General features: G+C 51.2%; 8 protein-coding genes across 8 annotated transcripts; 3 read left to right on the forward strand and 5 right to left on the reverse strand.

Moving 5' to 3' along the window:
• Nucleotides 1–509: 509 nt before the first annotated feature.
• BDW74DRAFT_122729 (metallophosphatase domain-containing protein) lies at nucleotides 510–1,893 on the reverse strand. Its single transcript, XM_073722058.1, has one exon. The coding sequence runs from the start codon at nucleotides 1,639–1,641 to the stop codon at nucleotides 580–582; it is 1,062 nt and encodes a 353-aa protein (XP_073586004.1). The 5' UTR covers nucleotides 1,642–1,893; the 3' UTR covers nucleotides 510–579.
• Nucleotides 1,830–3,224, reverse strand: BDW74DRAFT_148849 (40S ribosomal protein eS8). The gene is made up of 3 exons (XM_073723794.1): nucleotides 3,142–3,224; nucleotides 2,647–2,741; nucleotides 1,830–2,587 (listed from the first exon to the last, which is right to left on the reverse strand). Exons 2-3 carry the CDS (start codon nucleotides 2,718–2,720, stop codon nucleotides 2,056–2,058), a joined length of 606 nt encoding a protein of 201 aa, XP_073586005.1. The 5' UTR covers nucleotides 2,721–2,741; nucleotides 3,142–3,224; the 3' UTR covers nucleotides 1,830–2,055.
• Nucleotides 3,225–3,924: 700 nt separating this feature from the next.
• Nucleotides 3,925–4,380, forward strand: BDW74DRAFT_122535 (uncharacterized protein). Its single transcript, XM_073722055.1, has 2 exons — nucleotides 3,925–4,041; nucleotides 4,096–4,380. The coding sequence occupies exons 1-2, from the start codon at nucleotides 4,012–4,014 to the stop codon at nucleotides 4,306–4,308; spliced, it is 243 nt and encodes an 80-aa protein (XP_073586006.1). The 5' UTR covers nucleotides 3,925–4,011; the 3' UTR covers nucleotides 4,309–4,380.
• Nucleotides 4,381–4,452: 72 nt separating this feature from the next.
• BDW74DRAFT_176061 (DUF2470 domain-containing protein) lies at nucleotides 4,453–5,130 on the reverse strand (the record flags this gene model as incomplete). The annotated part of the gene is made up of 1 exon (XM_073728509.1): nucleotides 4,453–5,130. One exon carries the CDS (start codon nucleotides 5,128–5,130, stop codon nucleotides 4,453–4,455), a length of 678 nt encoding a protein of 225 aa, XP_073586007.1.
• A 797-nt stretch (nucleotides 5,131–5,927) lies between these two features.
• BDW74DRAFT_176062 (uncharacterized protein) lies at nucleotides 5,928–6,368 on the reverse strand (the record flags this gene model as incomplete). The annotated part of the gene is made up of 1 exon (XM_073728510.1): nucleotides 5,928–6,368. The coding sequence occupies one exon, from the start codon at nucleotides 6,366–6,368 to the stop codon at nucleotides 5,928–5,930; it is 441 nt and encodes a 146-aa protein (XP_073586008.1).
• A 1,168-nt stretch (nucleotides 6,369–7,536) lies between these two features.
• Nucleotides 7,537–8,595, forward strand: BDW74DRAFT_122631 (uncharacterized protein). The gene is made up of 2 exons (XM_073722057.1): nucleotides 7,537–8,187; nucleotides 8,270–8,595. The coding sequence occupies exons 1-2, from the start codon at nucleotides 7,646–7,648 to the stop codon at nucleotides 8,274–8,276; spliced, it is 549 nt and encodes a 182-aa protein (XP_073586009.1). The 5' UTR covers nucleotides 7,537–7,645; the 3' UTR covers nucleotides 8,277–8,595.
• Nucleotides 8,407–12,865, reverse strand: BDW74DRAFT_189770 (putative plasma membrane phosphate transporter Pho87; the record flags this gene model as incomplete). The annotated part of the gene is made up of 6 exons (XM_073732054.1): nucleotides 8,407–8,833; nucleotides 8,883–9,660; nucleotides 9,713–11,276; nucleotides 11,405–11,832; nucleotides 12,290–12,567; nucleotides 12,694–12,865. 6 exons carry the CDS (start codon nucleotides 12,863–12,865, stop codon nucleotides 8,688–8,690), a joined length of 3,366 nt encoding a protein of 1,121 aa, XP_073586010.1. The 3' UTR covers nucleotides 8,407–8,687.
• A 1,189-nt stretch (nucleotides 12,866–14,054) lies between these two features.
• On the forward strand, nucleotides 14,055–14,695 carry BDW74DRAFT_176065 (uncharacterized protein; the record flags this gene model as incomplete). The annotated part of the gene is made up of 2 exons (XM_073728511.1): nucleotides 14,055–14,459; nucleotides 14,648–14,695. 2 exons carry the CDS (start codon nucleotides 14,055–14,057, stop codon nucleotides 14,693–14,695), a joined length of 453 nt encoding a protein of 150 aa, XP_073586011.1.
• Between the last annotated feature and the right edge of the window lie 1,236 nt (nucleotides 14,696–15,931).

Below are 15,931 nucleotides of genomic sequence, written 5' to 3' on the forward strand. Positions count from 1 at the left end.
ATTATCCTTTCTTTCTTCCTTTCTTTTCCTTTCCCAGCATCAGTTGGCCATGTTTGCATAAGCCTTTAATTGGTTTTTTTTGAGCTTTGGGATACAATTATTCTGACTCGCCGTTTTCCCTCCTTCACTTTTTTCCTTATCATACTTGGCTTTACTCGACTTTATACTCTACCTTGAATATGAACCCACGTGGCGGCGATATCACATCTACGAAACTCTGATACCTCTTTCTTATCTCTTTTTTGAACCACTCTACGGAGTACCTTGATACCTGTATATCTTTCTTGGTCGTGTTTCTGTTGTGATTTGGGCTTGTACGATATTTTATCGGGGTTCTCCCTGCATGCAGTATTTGGCAACTTGAACTTGTCGTCAACTTTCTCTGCTCAAAAGTGCGTCCATCGAGAAATATATACTTGTTACAACGGTATAGATTTTTCAGAATAGAAGACAACCATTACACTGCTGCTCCTTGATTCTACTATGAATGAGCGTCTAATGCCGGATATATATATTTTGTATCCGCTCCTAAATCATTACATCTCTTACAAATACTGTACATTCTTTTATTTAATTGTTCTATCCATCTACCTTTAAGTCCAGATCCGCCACCCAAGGCGCATTAAGCCCTTTATACTCTACAGTAACAACACTCGCATTTACAAACACAGTCTCCTCTCCACGTCGCAGCGGCCTCTCCGAGCCAGACGTAAGATCTACATACGCAACCCGTTCCTCCATTACATCCTCCCTGTCCCAAGGTACTTCTTCTATCTGCTCAACCCCAGGTAGTGAGCTATCGCGAAGATCGCTTTCTGAAGACTGATCTAAGTCTGACGCAGTCCACTCCACCCGCCGCGCCCCATACCCCTCATGGATATGCCCAAAAACATGCAGCGCGGGCTTCGCCCTCCTCACAGCACGGTAAAGGTGCTCACACCCAACACTTTCACCACTCCCAACTACCTGGTCCAGGATCCCCCTCGGCGGGCCATGCGTCAAGACAATGTCAACGCCTGGGTAATTGGGGATAGGTGTCTTACTAGAAGCAGAAGGGTTATACCGGTCCTCGCTGCGCGGATACGCAAACGCCCACGCACAGAACTCAGGACTATAGGGGCTCGCATAGACAGTAAGCTTCGCACCCGTGGAAGGAACCGTAAACGTGCGGATCTCTTCTTCCATATATATGATTCCGGCGGAGACTGCGTTGTCGTTCGTATAGAGGTCTTTTATAGCTGAGGGAGACTCAAGCTTTAAATTGTCTTTATCTGCATTTCCCGGAGTTGACGTAGGTTTCGTCGGTAATGCAGCTAAATGGTCCTTCCCCCTGCTATCTCTATACCGGTGCCTCAGCCATCCAACGCGGTTATAGTACTCCTCGTCGAGCGTGATATCGTGGTTTCCGGCGATGACGATTTTGAGTTCGGCGGGATGTGATATTAACAGGTCGAGCATGGCTTCGTGTTCGGACGCGAGTCCGACTTTTGTTAGGTCGCCGGCGTGCAGGAGGATTTGGGCGCCGGGGAGAGGGTGTCTGTATGGGCTTGATGGGAAGCCGGAAGCGGAGTGTGCGGGGGAGGGGAGGACAGTGTGCGTGTCGGAGAGGAGGAGGAGGCGGGTTTTTGTTGTGTCGGGCATTTTGATTTGGTGTGAGAGGGCTCGTATAGAGAAAGAGTTGACGGGTTGTTGGGGAGGTGGACTGGATGGGAGGGGAAGTTCAAAAGTTGGGGTGCGGGGAGGACATACTCGGTTCTGCCTCGGTGCACTACAGTATCGAGTCCTGAGTCCGGACTCGGAGTAGCGGTGCAAGGCCAGAGAGAAGTTGTCTATGAAGAAGAAAGTAAGATGAGGAAATCAAAATGCCCGTAAATCATTCATTATCGCTGTCTACTATGTAGCCCCCTAAGCCAATGCCATGGTAAGGTCAGGAAATTCTGAAATTGGAAGTTGCTAACTCCGATACCACACCCTTTTACATGACAATCAAGGCTTCACAAAAATAAGAGGGAAAAAGTTTAATTTTTTGCGATATCTCTTCTCATTTACTCGCGTTTACTTGCGGATAGCACGCTGGTAGAACGCAAGCTCATCACCCTCCAGGATGTAGCCGTCGACACGACCGCTCTGGCCGGGACGAGAAGCAATGACGGCGTACAGACGACCGGACTCGAACTGTCTCTCGATGGCGGACTCGACCTTGCCGGACTCGGCGAAGCGAGCAGCCTGCTTCTTCACGACGCTGTTGCTCTTCTTCTCCTCGGTGGCCTCAGCGGTCTTCTGCTGGCGGCGGCGACCGATGGGCTGGCCGTAGTGGGCCTCGTACCATTGCCTGAAGGGAGCGGCATCGATCTGGACGACGGCGGACTTGGTCAGGGTGTTGGTGCGGACGAGTTCGTTGTTCGAGGGGTGGTAGGCGACAACGATGACACGGGTCTTGCGGGAAACACCCTCGGAACCCCACGAGAAGTTACCGGACTCGAGACGGAGAGCACGGAACTTGCGGTTGCCACCACGGGTGCGGACAAGGTGGATGCGCTTGGTGCCAATACGGGTGTTGGCAGGCTGGCGACCCTTCTCGAAAGCCCTGTTGTTGCGCGTCAATCCTGCCCATGATACTGATATCGAGTCCGTCCTCAATCATACCTCTTCTTGCGGTAGTAGGCGCGCTTAGCACCGGTGGCCGAGCGCTTGTGGCGCGAGTCGCGAGAAATACCCATGTTTGCTGTGTGTGTGGGGGACTGTCCAGGCACAATTGATTAGCATCAGTCGAATGCAAGCGAAGCTGTGTTTCAATGTCCAGTTGCCTCCTATTCTATCCCGTCGAGTGATATCGATGATTGTAGGTGCTATCAGGGGGTATCCATTGAGAACTCATATTCGCATGTTCCCCAACCGGGTTCGAAAAAAAAAATCTTTTATCCAGTCGCTCCGCCCAAGCGCAGCCAGCGGCTGTGTCGACAAATTCTCCCTTCGCTTCCCAGTCGTAACGCTCCCTTCCTCCAGTATCGATGCCGGATAGACGAATTGACGGATGGAATATTGACAGACCGATCGAAGGCGCACCGACTTGCTCGACGAGATAGAACCAACGGAAACCGAAAAAAAAGAATCACAGTAGCCAGGAAATAGAATACTCACCTCTAATCCTGCAGCCCTTCACCAGGAACGCAGCGGCAAGGGTTGTCGTGGGTTGTCGGGGAGTTGAGTGCTTGTCGTCGGCGATCGTGGAATCCGTGTGTGTCTTCGCTTGTCGAAGTTGCCCTATCTTCGTGGGCGCTAACCGAAGTCGGCGAAGCGGGTACCCCGTGACCTCGTTTACGCTTGGCTCGTTCTGGCTAGCGTGCTGACTGACCCAAGAGGCTGACATCAATTGTTCTTCCGCTCCGGGCCCATCTCACCCACTCCCCAGTCTCGACCATCTTACACAACTGCTCTACTCCGTATACTGCTTAAGGTGTCATGAATCTCACGCTCTTTCCGGACTCTCAACAGTTCCATATCTGCTCATCAGTCAATTGCTGCTAACAACAGGACCTCAACTTTCACCAAACTTACAATCATATTCATGTTCCGCTGCCTGCCTCGGTCCTTGCCTTTAAGCACAGATACACCGGCCAGATTCAACGCTCGATCTTTCCAGCACTTTTTTCCTTGCCATGACGCCCATGGAAAAGTGATCACCGGAAAGGTGTCTATCTACATCAATGATCCAGGAGACGTATCCGTTCTGATAACCTTCCCAGAAGCTGGTTGTGTTCTATGCGCCGCAAGCAAAGTTCATTACAGCCCGCTATCAGCGTTTACGATGTCTGCAAACCAACTTTCTTTCATAACACTCGGAATTTAGGTGCTTGTTTGAAAGGCGCATTGATTATGACGTTGAACCGGTTCCAATGCCGTTCTAGACCCATCTAGCTACCCACGTCTTCATATACCGAGGGACTTGCCGCGCCAAACAGAGTCGTTTACATACAAGCCCAGCTGCCCTGTATATGGGTGGGGTGATGCATGAAATTGCTCTGGATGGGACGCCTGATGGTATACCTCCGTCTAGGATTTTGCCGATGGGTGACCTTACTAACCTTGATTTAGCTGAGTTTGGTGCCGTCGCTCATGCATTTGGACGGGATTTGGCGCCTGTACTCGATCAACTCAAGGAATTGTAATTACCTCTTTGGAAAATGGCCGATAATATTCGATTTATGGCCATTGACCGGTGCGGGCTGGGCAACACAAACCGGCAAGTCTTGCACCATTCTAGGTGCAAGTACCGAGGCTTCCGTGTATATTCAACGTAGTATTTAACGATATCGAGATATTGTACCTAGTGCATGGATACCACGATGCCTTTAGCAAGCCAAACGGTGTAGGAGGTATCCTGGAAGCTATACATTCAGGGATCACTGGTCTATTACTCTATCCAGTCAGATCACCATAGCGAGCCATTATTCAACCACTCTTCTCCTTTTCCTCCTCCTCAGCCTTCCGAACAACCGCATCAACCCTCTTCCAAGCCGGGAAACCCTCCACAAACCCAAGAACCATCCAAGTCCACCAAAGCCCCGAGAAAGCCTTAACCCCATACTTCCGCAGCCTCATATACCCCAACAAAACCACCGCCTCAAAGGCATGCGCGCCGGCCAGAATCCCCCAAAGCCACGGCTGCCACTTGTTACTCCAAGCAACAAAACCAGGATACTTGTCCAAGCCAAGGGTATTATAAACCAACGAGCCAGCCTCGAAATTCCCCCGCCGCGCATACACCACCAGAACCGCAAGGCACAGCGTGAAACCAATCCATTCCCCACCATTCGGCGGGATGTAGCTCGTGAGCTTGAAATCGGAGAGATTGAGCTTTTCCAGGGCGTCCTTGTGCATCGCGACGACGCGCGCGCGGGTCTCGGCGTAGGAGTTCAGAGGCGGGTCGAAGGGGATTGTGTAGCGGGAGCCTTGCGCGGAGATTACCATGTCGGTCAGCCGGACGTCTTCAAGTTTTGGTGAGGCAGAGGCTCGTTCTGAGAGGCTGCAGAAGGCACGCAGGTAGAGGGATAAGGAGCGCGCGTGGTCATTGTTCATGTGTGTGATTATGAAGGTTTTACGGGAAGTGTCGGGGTCGGCGGAAGACATTGTGTTGTTGGCCCTCAGGGGGTTTCGGGTGCCGAGTTGGAAGTGAGATGAGTGGGATGGATGTTGAGGTGAGATATATTGACAGATATAGATGTTTGGATAAGTAGCTGAGCTCGGACGAAGCCTTATGGGAAGGGTATGGGGAGAGCTGAAATTGTAGTGGTAGCACAGAAATTCTCCGAGGTCGGGCTGACATTCAACGGCCTCGGTCCATCACGCACCATGTGGTGGGCTCCACAGCTTATCCCCTGGGTCGGTACAACAGTCAACCGTCTATCATCCTGCCAGGTTTCATCTACGCTTGAACCAAGATCATTTTGAAGCAGAGTTATAATTCAATTAACGCTTCTAGAACGCATTACAACGAAACAAATCCATGATGATGCCAGGCCCAAATGAGAAACCCCAACAGCCCTCAACCAGCAATAACTGTCTTCGGCAAAAGCAAAACGTCTTCCTTTCCAACTCGACCGCAGCGCAGGTTCTCGTAACTCGTTAGGTAGGAATGGATAGGAACGGCGGGAAGATCAGGAGCGGCGCGATAGCGATATCGAGTCTCCGTCTCCTCAAGCACTGTTCAAATAGTCGTCGTCATTAACTCCTATTCACGATTGGCAGGTGATTCAAACGGCGTCCAATTTCCACGAGTCCCGTCATGACCATGAGAGAAGGAAATGGAGTGAAGAATTAAGTACTGTCCCAGACCTGCTTAAGTCTACAGGTCCAAGACACCGCAACCAAAGAAAAGACATGGGGGGAAGAGAAAGGGGAGGAGGGACAAGTAAGGGGGTATGGACTTACAGTAACGCCAACGTCAGATCACCGTGGATCCTCGCCTTCAGCTCAACTTCGATATCCAGGTTCACGTCGACCTTCAGCTTCAACCCATCCTGGTCGTCGATCGTCTTCTTGTTATCGGGCGCCCGCGATATATTGCCGTTGTTGATCTTTTGGCTCATGTTTTGGTTGCCTCCGTCCCGGCTGCTTATTGACTGCCCGTTGGGCTTGTAGGCTTGCATCGCTTTGCCCTGGTCCTGCTCCTCTTCGTCAGAGTAGTAGTCATCGTCGTCGTACTCATCGGAGTAGGCGTCATCATCATCATACTCATCGGAATAGTCGTCCGAGTAGTCGTCTTCCTCTTGGGGAGGGCCTTTGGTGGAAGGCTTCTGCTCGACGTCGGAGTCTTGCGGCTCGTCCTTGACGGGGTTGCTTTTTTGTTGTTTCTCTGCGGTCGCCATTGTGGTACGATCGGTGTGTATGTGTGGTTAGGTGGGGAAGAGAGAGAGGAAGAGGATTGACGGGCGACCGGGTATAGATGTATAGTAGTTGAGGTAGGGCAGGAATAAGGTAGGTGGTAGGACCTAGAACTTGCAGATGAAGAACGACTTCAGGAAAAGGGACCAAAAGAAAATGACATAAAAAGCAAGAGTTACTGTATATTAACGTTAACAAAAATAGAAAGGCCTTAAGGGATGCGATGATTTCAGTGGTGTTCAAATACGTCACTGGCTCAACACTACTGGTACTGGAAGCTTAGAGACGCCGGCTACATCATCAATCATCAGACATGCATATATCAGCCCGCATATGATAGCAGGCGTTCATTAATGGCCGACAACTAAACTAGTGCATCCATGACACAATCCCGCATATTAAATTATATCGTCATACCCGATGAAGCGCTCTGGGCATTAATTCCCGTGCCGTCAACCAACCTGGAGGACAATCCCATCTACGCTCGTGAATTGGCACCGCTGAGACAGTAGACACGCGTACTCGCACTTTAGACCCAGCGTACCAAGGGTAGCACGCCGTCAGATCTCAGGGCGGACGACAAACCGATTCAACCAGCCATGCTGTGCCGACGGTACGGCCGAAGTATGAATGGAGTAGAAAGGCGGGTGCAAGCTAATTGGCCCACTCTTAGCGAGATCCAGCCATTTCGCAACGGCCTTACTCTTGCAAGCTGGCTTGAAGTCATCTCTCCCATCTCCGATCTAGGCTAGACGGCCCAGCAAGCTCCCGAATGCTCCTTGGTAACTGGCTAGGAACAGTCGACACACACGATGCGGTCCCACCGGCCGCTGACAATCCCTGCTGGGGCAGACGTCATGTCCAGGACGGACCACGAGCTCCAGCCTCTCGCCTGCCGGCATCTGGGGGCCTCTTTCATCATACCTCCGGGTCTACTGTCTCTGTCTTGAGGACGCGGCGGCACCAGTCTATTCATGGCAACGATGACGCTGCTCGATGACTCTGTGAAGTAATTTTGAATAATACCAGGCAGACACTGCATGCAGGTAGGGGTTATAAATAATTATACCGAGCAGGTATTGGACCAAAGAAAGCCAGACCTTCCAAGACCATCGTCACTTGATACCATACCACGCATACCAAAAACCAAAACCACCTACGTATATCTCTTTCTCCAAAAAAAGCTTGCCAAACCCAACTTTATATACAAGACCCTCCCACCCAACCCTGACTTAAATTTCCTCCTTTTCCTCTCTTCATCATGGCCGATTCGAACCCCCAATCCCCCAACCCCAAAGAAGAGTCCTCCGACAACGAGTCTCCCAACAATCAGCAACAACAACAGCCCGCCCCCGAGCAAGACGCTACCCCAGACAACAACTCCAACGACCGCCAGCGCGAGCAAGAGCCCAACAACGACTCCGACACAGAAGACATCCAGCGCCCGGAAATGGAGCCCGAGCAGCAGAAGCCCCAGCGCCGCCGCCGCGGCCAGCCCCGCCAGCAGCGCCGTCCCCGACGAGAGCAAGGCCAGGACGGCGGCCCACTAGGCGGCCTGGGCGGCGTCGACCAAGCCGGCGACCTCGTCCAGAACACAGCGGGGAACGCCGTGAACGGGGTGACAGGGAGCGCGGGCAAGGCCGTCGGCGGGTTACTGGGTGGTGGTAAGGGCGAGGAAGAAGAGAGCGGCGGTGGAGGCGGCAAGGGCAGCGACGAGCAGCTGCGGCTGCGGCTCGATCTGAATCTGGACATTGAGGTCCAGCTCAAGGCCAAGATCCACGGTGATTTGACGCTCGGATTATTGTGAGTTGACAACCCCCTTACTTCTCTTCGGAGTAGACTTTCCCGGGTTCGCGTTGGGTAGATATGCTGACTGACTGATCAGGAATTAGTGCTTGATCCTGTTGATCGATCTGATCTTCCTTGGCCTTGCTACTTGACGATTTGAGATTTGATTTTCGACTCCACCCGATAGCGATGCCGATTTGATCTGATGATGACTGCTGGTGCTTGGACGCCGGTTTGATATGTGATGTCGTCCACGAATTTGGTTTATCTTGGCTTGAATTTTGGTCTTCGATGTTTTACGGCGGATTGCTCTAGATCCTTTGCGAGTTTCTTTTACTTTTCCTCTCTTCGGCTTTCTGTTACCGTTTAATCAGGCGTGCCATTTCTATCTTGATGGTTGCATTTCTTGTACTCTATGAAAAGGGATCAATAATGCAGCGCAACTCAATACTATCCGTATTCCAACAAACCTCATGTGTCTAGGAGCATGCCTCAGATCTATCGTAGCGAAAACTCTATAATCCAGCGACACGCATCAATCCGTATCCAAGCGTGACTATCACCGCAAATGACATCAGACTGGCGGGGATGCCCCGCGTGAAAAAGTGCCGCACTTGCAGGTAGCGCTGGCCCGTCTGCGGCACCTCCGTCATAATGGCGGCTAGACCTTTGTTAGTTACACAGCTACAAGCCAGTAAAGAGATACATACTCATATTGGGGAAGCCACTCGTAGGCAGCGCCATGGCCACCGAGCACATTAGTGCGCTGGCCATCACCAGCAGATTGGGGTGTGGGTCGTCCATGCTAAGGCCGATTTGTCGAACGAGAGGAAGGATGATCAAGGCTGCAACGGTGTGGGAGATGAACGTGGCAATGACCAAGATCAACGCCGAAAACACGATCAGCACTCCATACAAACTGAAGTGCTCGACTCGTGACCGAATGTCTTCTGCGAGGGTATGTAGCAGCCCAGAAGAGGTCACGGCCTTTCCAAGGCACAGTCCACCCGCAGCGAGAATGATGATGGTCCACAGGAAATTATTGAAATCTTCCTTGTTCAGGATTCCCGTACCGAAAAACAGAACAATGGGGATGATGGCAATCACACCCATGTCTCCAAAAACATGCTCGAGCTGATGACTGCCACACCACAGACCAATAGTGGTCAGAGTGACGATAGTAATGAAGTACTGGATACCGGAGAATTTATCCTTCAATGGCCGGATGGGGACAATGGTGGTATCCCGTCCCGGGCGGAACGTAACCAAAAGAAGCACCCAGATCAGCAAAATCGAGATGATACAAACCGGGAGCGAGATGAAGAACCAAGTGCCCCAGCTGATACTGGGATACATGTTCTGGAGAGCAATGATATTCTGCGGAGAAGCAATCGGCGACGCCGCGCCGCCGACGTTTGCAGCAAGAGCAATTCCAAGAACCAATGCTTTGGCAAAGCTGGAGTCGGGAGAGAGATTCCGCAACAGAGGCTGCATATGTTAGTGAACCGCTAATGCTGTAACCAAGGGTGGAGTCACCGACCTGGATGATCGAGTAGCAGAGAACCGGGGAGGCTACATTGCTAATCCACATGCTGAGAAACATGCTCACGAACATATTGGTAAGTAGTACAGCGCGATGATTAGTTCCGGCTTTGCTCAGTACAAACAATGCCATCCGCCGAGCAATGTCGTATTTGGATAGCGCAGCCGCTATAGTAAACCCGCCTAGAAGCAGCATAATCACCGGGGTCCACATGGCGCTAAACACAACGCTTGTGGCCTCTTTAGGGCCCAGACGATTGTACGGTTTCTGGTCCGACTTCATAATACCGAGCAGTACGACAAGGAACGGAATAAGCAGAGACGTCACGAAAAGTGGGATCACTTCGGTGGCCCACAACAAGCTGACGAAGACGAGCATCGCCAGACAGTTCTGCTGCTCTGGCTTCTCCATTATTGGAACCGAAAGCAGTACCACAAATACAGCTAGTACAATAACAAGGGTCGCAAAGTTTGCACTCCAAAGCCATGTTGGAGCACTGATGACTCCGAAAGGTGTCCGGAGCTGCTTGCTCTGGGCTGCCTGCTCATCACCTTGCCGACGCGCCGATGCAGGGTCCGCATCCCCTCCAAGAAGTGTCTGACGAAGACCAACATTGGCAGCCTGGGCTTTCCTTTCAATGCCAATCATCTCCCTCCACACGGTATTTCGCTCCCATACGACATGCTCCCTTAGATGCAAACGGAGCTCACGCCTGGCCAGAGTCAGATCGCCGGTTGTAGTCAACTCGGCATACAAAGTCTCGATCTGGTGGATATAACCTTCGACTTTCTCAATGGTTTGTGGTACGAAAGGGTATGCAGGAGACACATTGGAGTTTATGTAATCCCGACGAAGATTGCGGTAGATGATCTTGTCGTACTTCTTCAAAGCCTTGGAGAATCCAGTCTTGTTCAGCTGAATGTATGACTTGAGTCCGCAAAGAGAGACATAGACCGCAACAATCCGTTTCTTGAGAGAAGCGGCGGAGTTGTACAGGTCCAGGAGCTTGGGATCGGCGAGGTGCTCGTTCTGGCCGCCGCGCCGAACGAACGACTGACTGGTGACACCGTACCTGGATTCTGCCCAGATTGAACTCCGCATATCTTCCGTCCGGTCATCATCAGAGGGACCAAAGTGGGCGCTCTGTGACTGACCCAACATAGGGCGTGTGGCAGGTTGCTCGTCATCGCTATCCTCGTCATCATCGGCAGCTGGTTCGCTCCCCATGCTCTGGCGTCTACCTAGACCGAACTCGGCTGACTGGTCCTGGATAGAACCCGTGCTCACTCTCCGCCCCTTGTGCATGCTCTCCTGCATCGGGTTCATGTCGGCCCCGTCGGCCTTGGCGGTGTATTCCTCCGCATCTCTCATAACATCGTCGACCTCTTCGAGGATTTCCGCCTCTTTTGTCCGGTAGAAAGAACATATCTTGTCTAATTCGGCATCAAGAGCCTGCTGGAATACCTTGTCTGGGTTCGGCGCGTCGTTAAGCAAAGGAGCGGACTCGGTGTCGGTAACTTGCTCGTTCGTCCGATGGGCTTGTTGTTCCAAAGTATATATCCTGTGTAGAGAAAGTGCCCAATTAGCTGCCGCGGAAAGAACATCACACAAGCACGGTCCGAAACTTAACACAGAAAAAGGCAGGGAGCGGGTGACATTGCGGGTAGCCGCTCCAAAGGTGCAACATACAGTTTCTTGAGATTACTGTAGGCGATGTAATACGCGCTCCAGTCCGGAACCGCATTGAACTGAATGCTGTGAGAGAACTTCATCTTGGAGGTTGACTCGCGGTCCTTTTGGTTTGCTGCACGGCGACGGAGAGCCTCAACCCAGTAACGGAGTTTAACTGGTTTGTCCCTACAACGAGATCTTGTATCCGGGAGTTGTTGCGAGTGATTTGACGGGTCGCGGTTGGTCTGAGGAGGGGTTTTATAACCTCGTAGGCTGTGTTCTTGGGGTAGACTGCGTGGGGGCCCTGTGGTACCTGAGACGGGATACTCGACGAGTTCGATGTCTTGCGGGATTAGCGAAATCACGCCGTCGTGGTTAGTTGAGGCACTCGTCGCGGACGCGAAGTGTGCCACACCTCGTCTAGCTGCATTCGACGACACGGTGTGCTGTGGTACTGGTCGGTTTCAATCGCTGGTCTTCGGACGTGCGGCTCGATTGTGGAGTTCGGTCAGCAGGACAGGAGCTCGACAGCCGGAACTCGAGTCAACGAGCATAGATTTCGTGGAGAAAAGACCAGTATACTTCGGACTCTATAGCGACGGCGTAAACAGCATTGCTGAGGCTGGGATTTGATTGACATCTGAAGGTTGGCATTGAGTTTCTGCGGCCGATAGACCGCAAAGCCCGTGCACGAGGTCTCCGAATCGGGCTTAGCCGGGTCTTAGCCTCGGGCGCTTCTCTGTCTTCCGAGCCCCGGCGTCCTCTATGTTTACTCCAACACTCCACATCCAAAGACCTCACCCTTTTGAGATGTCTCGGCGTGGTCTTTATCATATTTACATTGACTAAGATTAACTCTGAGCAAAGACTGAACATGGCATATGTCACTGAACACTACCTCACACTTGCTGTTGAAGTTCCATCAAACGCCTTCTGGATATCCATCAATGGAGTAACAATCAGCCCATAGAAAGAAGCACGGAAAACCTCGTCGTTTGGATCTGTCTCCCTGGTCTCTGACCAATGGAGGCATCTTTGGACCACCGTCCCATACCGCTCTCCACTTTCAATGCTGACAGAAGCTATACATCGATTGGCGGTCTTGAGAAGCGTCACAGCTTCTTCAGGGTTCTCGTCTTCCGGCTTCTTGAGAACAGAGATGGGACGACATAACGATAGTTCTATCAACGCCAATGCTAATGGGAAAAGCACTTGGCTCATTACCGCTGATGATAGATTTGGACTCGTCACTCCTCCCTGAGAGACATTCCATAATAAATACGGGTGTCGCAATGATTGAGTCTGACTGTTCGTGCCCCCAGGCTCCTTCGGGAATATGATATCCCGGGTGCGCCAGTGCTCGCGGAGCCAATTGCCATGGAACTGGAGCACACTCCATGCAAGTCGTGTTGCGAGGTAGAGACGGTCCCGTTTTGGAAAATAGAAACCCGGTATCCATACGGCCAGTGTCGAAGACATAAGCAATTCTTCCAGATTCTGAGGCTCCAGGACCCCAGTGTTGCTTCTTGTAATAGACAATATATGTCGATAATTTCCTTCCCAAAGACTGCCAATAACCTTTCGTTCTCCGCTCATCACACTCATTGTAGTGATGGAGCACAATTGGGAAATCTGAACCACAGGAGTTTGTTTTTGAGATGGTTCTACTTCAATCTCTTGCCAACAATACAGTGACTGGTTCGCATCATTGGCCGTCGCCAACGCTATCCGGAATAACACCTCAGACGTCTTGGTCGCTTCCAAGTCAAGGCTTACTGTCAGGAGGACGGAATGCTTGTCACGGCACGGGCAAGCCCAGAAGTCCTCTCGCAGGAGGGCTTTGTGAACGCTAGCAGCAGGTGAGCGCACTATTGCGCACCGCGAGCTTCGATCAATCTTAGTTCGTTCTTGGCGTTGGAGTGACTGGTCGACAATACGCTGGAGTAGACCAATTGAAGTATCCAAGCCATCGAAAAGGGCGTTATACCTCCTCTTCGAGAGTATAATTTTCGCTTTTCGAATTTCAGTCATCACTCGAGGCTGCGTCCCATTAGACTGAAGAGTTAGTGAGCTGCAGATTATACGATACTTACACGAGAACTTACAGGTATGGAAACTTCATCCTCGAGTCTTTGGTTGAGCTCTTCCAGTGCAGTTTTTGCTTCGGCTATGACCTTGACGAACACCTCATAATCCCGACCCAGATTTTTCTGCAACTTCTCTTGCAGGGCACGGTCTTTCCATACCAAATTTGTGCTGTTAGGCTGGGCCCAAAAGCTCTTTATAGCTTCGTTGCTGATTTCAACGCCAAGTATAATTTCAATAGCATTTATCAGTGAGGTCTGCTGCGCTTCCAGAATGTTGGAGTATCTTTCAATCAGCCGTCGGTATTTCTCGGTACGAAATAAGCGTATTGCATCTAGGGTCTCGACATGTTTATCAAGCGTTGTGACAATTAGTGGAATTGTCGCGAGGACCAGGCCTACTGGTTCCATGTTGGCCTTTCGGCTCCGAATCACATCTGCGTCGAGGGAAAGGGAAGATTATTGTCAGATCAAAGTGGGCAAGAGGGGTTTCACTGCGGGGTTGGTGTTTGCTTTTGTCCAACTTCAGCCTTGCGGCTCTAACTTGCCATTCATCTATCACCAAGTTCATGGAGGCTAGCAAAATGGAAGGCATTATCTTGGCTGCCTCAGATTGGAGGCGACTTCTTGACCACGCAGAGCGTATATTGGACTCTGACCGCATTCGAGACGAGGATTCCCAGGCCCAAATACCCCTATCAGCATGGCAGGATGAGTTTGGCCGATTCCGCATTTGGGCAAGTGATGTCGAAGTTTACCAAATACAGGCTAATTGTGCCTCGCTTGATGAGCTCCTCGACGGAATTCCGACGGTTAAGAGACAGGTTCTCCGCCAGTTGACAAGGATTCAACGGCTTCTTGGGGATTTGGAAGAGGAGTTGCACAACCCAGATAGGCACGACTCGGACATCGGAAGCGACATCGAGGAAGAGGAGGACGATAATACAGACCACAATGATTCTCTTCACGAGATACAGCAAGGAGACTCGGTGGATTGCTCGTCTATGACTGCCATCCAAGATATATACATGCACTTTGGAGACAGCATCAGCGGCCTCAATCGGATGTCTACTATCATCGCCCAACGGACGAGTTTTCATATCCGAACTGGGCCTGGGCATGATGCGGCGCACAGCTCAGGAAGCAACCTAGCCCATGAAACTGACGCCGCTAGCAGGACGAATCAGGAAACCCCACTACAACTCTCGAAGCAATCCAGCTTTAATAGCTATAGGATGGGTGGTTGGAGTGGTGGTGGCTTGTGGATTTGTGTAAGGCACTCTCTACTATTACTCTTGTCTATGTTTACTTACCAAGATACAAGTGCCAATGTGGCGATGGGCCAAAGGTGTATAGTCATGCCTCGATGTGTGTTCCGTGCCACCATCATGCATGCTCTTCATGTGCAGTTGTGAAGTAAGAAAGGCTCACACTTTTGTATTTATGCTGGTATGCTCCTTTACTTTGCTATTCCTCAAATCGCGCAAGCCAACAGCCAGAGGCTCATCCAGAACTGTGCATTGGAGCAATCGCCTCACAGAAGACTCTCATCCTATGTTTTGAGTTGTGTAAACAGCGAGGCGCGATGCCTGATGACGTTTCTGGAGCTCAGCACCACGAACACACCAATCTCCTAATGAACGGGGGACCAAGCCAGGTATCGACATGTTCTGTACTATAACAGGGAGCCCAGGAACTTTCTTGCTTGACCGATGTTGATCATTATTATATACCTACCTTTCTTTATATAACCTGTGAACTAGGCCTCCAATAATATGAAGACTCGATCCTATATCGCAAGAGCTATGATACAAATTGGGTATGAGAGTAGCCTGCCTTGCTGCGGGGTTATCACTCGGGCCCGCATTACTTGACTCCCTCAGCCTTGCAGCCCCTTCCAGCCTGGCTGAACGTGGACCTCTAAACTCGTCCACGAGCAACCAAGTTATCGCAGAATCCATTGAACACCCTCGATATCTCAGAGACCGACAACGCCCAACAGGGAGATTAAGACCTTCGCTGTTCCCAAACGTAACCCTACCCCGATGACTATGACGGAAATATCAGCATACCCAATCTCCCATGACGAAGCATGCCATATCCCCAGCTTGCCAACTCCCAATGAGACCAGCCATATCTCCCCAGACCTACAACCAAACGAGCCCTTCAGTCTCCGGACTTGCAACAATTTCAGCATGAAGGACCCGCTCAAGCTCATAAATAAACAGCTATACGACACTAGGACGGACCTCAAGCAGAATCCCACCCCTACTCATCACGACCCCCGTCGGCTCTTTCTCATTTGGCTGCGGTGGCTAATCAGCTTCATTGCGTACTCCTTAGCGTCAATGCGGCGACGGGCCTAAGACCTACGACCGCTCTCCTCAATGCGTTATATGTCATCATGCCGCTTGTGCGAGTTGTGCTCGGGTGAGATAAGTGTGGTGGGAAGGGCGTGGGC

Source organism: Aspergillus multicolor (genome assembly GCF_047715735.1).
Source record: "Aspergillus multicolor strain CBS 133.54 unplaced genomic scaffold BDW74scaffold_6, whole genome shotgun sequence".
In the NCBI taxonomy this organism is placed as follows: domain Eukaryota; kingdom Fungi; phylum Ascomycota; class Eurotiomycetes; order Eurotiales; family Aspergillaceae; genus Aspergillus; species Aspergillus multicolor.